Raw genomic sequence first — 4,465 nt, 5'->3', positions numbered from 1 at the left:
GGTATGGTTATCTGGATATTACACTTTTAAATCGATTCGAGTAATTAATCACTTTTAGTTTGTGCTTAGTATTGCTTTCAAATCTAGTCCAGTTTGGTTCTTTGGATCCATATATTTTACCCAGACTTATTTTCTTCTACTAATAAAAAGTAAAATAAAATAAATGTAAAACAAATATTCTCAGTTTATTTAACATACATAATTATTGGACTATACTTTAAAAATACTAATAAAAATGGTTTAGAATGGTGTCCATATTTTTGGGTATGTTGCAAAATTTACGTAGTCTAAAACCAATAACATGTATTTTCTTATAATGTGATCTATTCATCTAGCACCTGAATTATGTTTTTCAATCGATTTCACGAAATTCCTTTTCTTTTAAAACTTTTCTGATTTTTGATTTTTCTTGCAATCTGATTATGTTTTTAATTTTTGCTCTGATAGGAAAACTTTCGTGAACAAAAACAATATTTGGCTTAACTAAAGATCTGATTTTGTGTGTGGTATTTCTACCTTAATTTCCTGAATTCATAACCAATTACAATTATTTATGAGAAATTCTCTTGGATATCCCTTTTTAGTTTATTTTCACAAAAAATAGAACTCAAGGAGAAAAATGACCAAATTTTTTTTTGTTAAAGGGTAAAATATGCATCTATACCCTTAGGGTTAACTAATCTAGACGTAGGATTTAGAGTTAAATGGTAGACTTTGGGGAAGAGGTTTCAAATTTTTAAAAATAAAAATTAAAAGTTAAAAATTTTAAAATTAAAAGAGGCTATTTTAGTCATTTTAGTTTTTGAGAGCTATTTTTGTAACAAAAACTTAAAAATAGCTATTTGAGAAAATTGTCCATTATTTATTGTCTTGGTGTACAGAAGCCTCAATCATGGCTAAGTTCGGCAAGATACAAAACTTTCAATCTTTAAAAACATTCTCATTCCATCATTTTAGTTGATGTGAATCTTAATCATTTTGCAATTTTTTTCTTTTAAAATGATATTATTTAGTAGTTGTACATAGAGAAATTCCGTTCACTAATACAAATGTTAAAAATACGAAAAACTAAAAATGAACTGATTAAAAACAAATTAGTGTGAACACATTAAATTGTATGTGGTAGAATTAAAAAAAATAGTATATGCATGCATTAATTGTTAAATGGCTGTGAGGCCGACATGCATACTCAAATTGAAATTGATGTGAGACTGACACGTGTTCAATGTAGTGTGAAAACATTAAATGATAATTCTTTTCTTTTAATATACTAGGGATAATTAAGGAGCATTGAAAACAATTATGGACATATTCTCTCTCGTTGCAATTCTAAATTTGATACTTGGGTTAAATAATTTACGGAGACTGGGAAGAAGACCCTCTGCAGCCTACAAGGATTAAATAATTACTTCGGTCATGGAGATAATTATTAAGCAAGTTGTCAACTGAAAAGAATATGTCATCTATTAACATGGATTACAATATGGCTCAAAACATATGTTTTGTAACAACTACAAGAATTGGTCATGGCGGCTTCTTCTTCCGGTATTGGATGGAAGTCAACAAGGCCTCAAGTTTTCATCAATTTCCGGGGACAAGAGCTACGCAGAGGCTTCATTGGCTTCCTCGAGCCGGCCTTGAAAAACGAAAACATTAACGTTTTCATAGACGAGCTGGAGCTGAGAGGGAGGGATCTACAGAACCTGTTCGTGAGAATCAAAGAGTCCAAAATCGCGCTAGTGATCTTCTCCAAGGACTACGCCAATTCGGAATGGTGCTTGGATGAGCTGGCAAAGATCAAAGAATGTATGGATCTTGGCAATCTTTATGTGATTCCCATCTTTTACAAGATAGAACCTTCCGTTGTTAAACATCTTCAAGGTTACTTTGGAGAAAGTTTTATGAATCTACAGAGCAGATATACACACGATCTGGATAGAACCCGGAAATGGGAGGAAGCTTTAGCATCTGTTCCCCAAAAGTTTGGTTTGCCATTTCCAGAAAACAGGTTCTCCTCCCCTTTCTTCTTTCTTTATTAAATTAATATCTTATATCCTGAATCAAAGTTCAAATTTGTCTTGAAACTGTTATGTCAATTGTCAAACTAGAAAGGCAAGCTAATTAATAACATGTACGATTAGCCCCAAGTAGTTGTCGTTCGGGTTTCAGTCTAACAATTCAAGTCGTAAACTGATTACTAATTGATATTACCCACAAGTTGGTTGTTAGATGAATGATATATTATCACGACAAGCTGAAAACATTATTAATTCTAATATAAGAGGTTGAACTAAATGTATGGTTCAAGGCATCTTTACAAACATCAGGGTCAGAAAACAACTAACCAAAACTCACTTTTCGTCTAAAAAAGCCTCTTACGGCTGCTTCTTTATCTTCTTTTTGTTCTTCTAATGTTGTGGAATTCGTGAACCACTCTTGTCTTATGATAGTGACAGGACAGATTGGGATTTTATAAAGTCAATAGTCGTGGAGGTTAAGAGAGTGCTTGAGCATATAGAAGGAAATTCAAATCAAAGAGGGCAGCCCCAAGCTATTCAAGTACAACAGCCGGACGTAAATTTCCAGCGTGCCATGTTCAGTGTAAGACAACTCAAGATAAGCGGCTCTCACAATGCAAGATATTGGATCTTTGAGTCTATATACGAGCCACCAAAGTAAGAGTTTTCTTACGAGTTCATACTATATACAATTTTCGACAACGTAACATCCATGTCTTGATCAGATCTTTAATTTCCCTATTAGTCTATTAATTACTACTATACATATTATACCAGAAAAAATTAGATCTCCTTGTGCTTAAGACCACCTTTTTAACCTACATTTGAGGGAAACTTTAATATAAATTCTAGGTGATTATTCTATGCGCGCTGCCCGGAATCAATTGACCAAAATAAATATTGTGATCAGTCATATTCCGAAAAACTAAAATTAGTTTTTGACACAAATGAAAAATAATTAATTTAAAAAATAAAAATAAAAATAAAAGGGATATACCGTTAAATTTTAGTGAAATTATATATAGTTGTTCTTATTTTCATACCATGTATATATGTTGCTATGCCTTTGTACAATGTGAAATCATTTTCTTATAGAGAACCTGATAATCGTTAAATTATGCTAGTGAGGCGGCCATTGAAATTGCAAAGATGAAAAGATGTTATTATGTGGAAGTATGCGGAAAGTTCGACACCAAAGAACTGATATATAGGACAAGATACGAGGTGGTCTTTGTAGTCAAAGTAGAGGATACAATGACAAGATGGAACAATCCGGCAACAGCGCAACTAATGGTACCCGATAACGGCCTGCAACAGCGGGAATTTCAGTTTATTGATCTCATAAAAAACGAGTGGATTGAAATTCAGGCGGGAGTTTTCGATGCACAGCCGCATAAAGAGAAGATCGCTATCTATTTGTATCAGCACCAGTCTAACATTCGGATGACGGGGCTTCTGGTTAAAGGTGCTATAATTCGTCCTGTGGAGTAAGCAAGGGCCGATGCAACCACACCCATAAGTGTAAAACTCTGTACGAGACATTTGATCCCATGAAAATATTTGCTTCATTATATTTTTCTCTTTTTTGAAGGACCAAGTCAATGCCTTCATACTAAAAATATTGATGCCACTCTTCATTGTCTTTTCTATTCCCCACCCCTCTCACAATAATAAAAAGTGAAAATTGGCAAAATGAGACACTTGTTTGTGAAACTTAGGATTGTATAGTTTCTGTACATTATTAATGAATAAGTGTTCCCTTTATATAGAGGTTACAAGAGAGATAAATGTAAATACAATAATAGGAAATATTACAAATCATAAACATAAACGAATTAGGAAATATGCAAGTTGTAGCCGCCTCTCTCTCCTCTCCAAGTCTCGCGGCCGCCTCTCTCTCTCTAGGGTTGGGCCGTCTTTCTCTCTAAGCGTATGGGCCGGTTATGGACCGGGCCGGTTATGAACATCCACCAATTCATTTATAACACTCCCCCTTGGATGCCATAACCATACAGGGATTGTAATACGCTTAATATTGCCTCAATAAAACCTTATCAGGAAAACCCAGTGGGAAAAAACCACGATTAAGGAAAAAGAGTACAACACGTACTACTCCCCCTGATGTGAACCTCAGTGGAGGTCCTTCAGCCTACGCATCCCAATCTGATGCGTGAGCTTCCTGAACGTGAAGGTAGGAAGTGCCTTGGTGAATAGGTCAGCTGAATTGTCACTGGATCGTACTTGGACGACCTGGACCTCACCGGCTTTCTGAAGCTCGTGAGTAAAGAAGAACTTAGGCAATATGTACTTCGTCCTATCACCTTTTATGTAACCGTTCTTGAGCTGAGCAATGCACGCAGCATTGTCCTCATACATCACAGTTGGCTTTTTGTACTCGGCCATCCCGCAATCAGCTCAGACGTGTTGGGTCATCGACCTCAACCAAA

The 4,465-nt window shown here is 35.0% G+C and overlaps 1 protein-coding gene across 1 annotated transcript; it reads left to right on the top strand.

The window, feature by feature from the left end:
- The first annotated feature begins 202 nt into the window (after positions 1 to 202).
- Positions 203 to 3,782, top strand: LOC125590211 (protein PHLOEM PROTEIN 2-LIKE A8-like). The gene is made up of 3 exons (XM_048763510.1): positions 203 to 2,008; positions 2,451 to 2,675; positions 3,143 to 3,782. The coding sequence occupies exons 1-3, from the start codon at positions 1,527 to 1,529 to the stop codon at positions 3,507 to 3,509; spliced, it is 1,074 nt and encodes a 357-aa protein (XP_048619467.1). The 5' UTR covers positions 203 to 1,526; the 3' UTR covers positions 3,510 to 3,782.
- Positions 3,783 to 4,465: the final 683 nt, after the last annotated feature.

Source organism: Brassica napus, chromosome C7 (genome assembly GCF_020379485.1).
Source record: "Brassica napus cultivar Da-Ae chromosome C7, Da-Ae, whole genome shotgun sequence".
Taxonomy (NCBI): Eukaryota; Viridiplantae; Streptophyta; class Magnoliopsida; order Brassicales; family Brassicaceae; genus Brassica; species Brassica napus.
The sequence above is the reverse complement of the archived record's forward strand: the minus strand, read 5'-3'. Positions and strand labels throughout refer to the sequence as shown.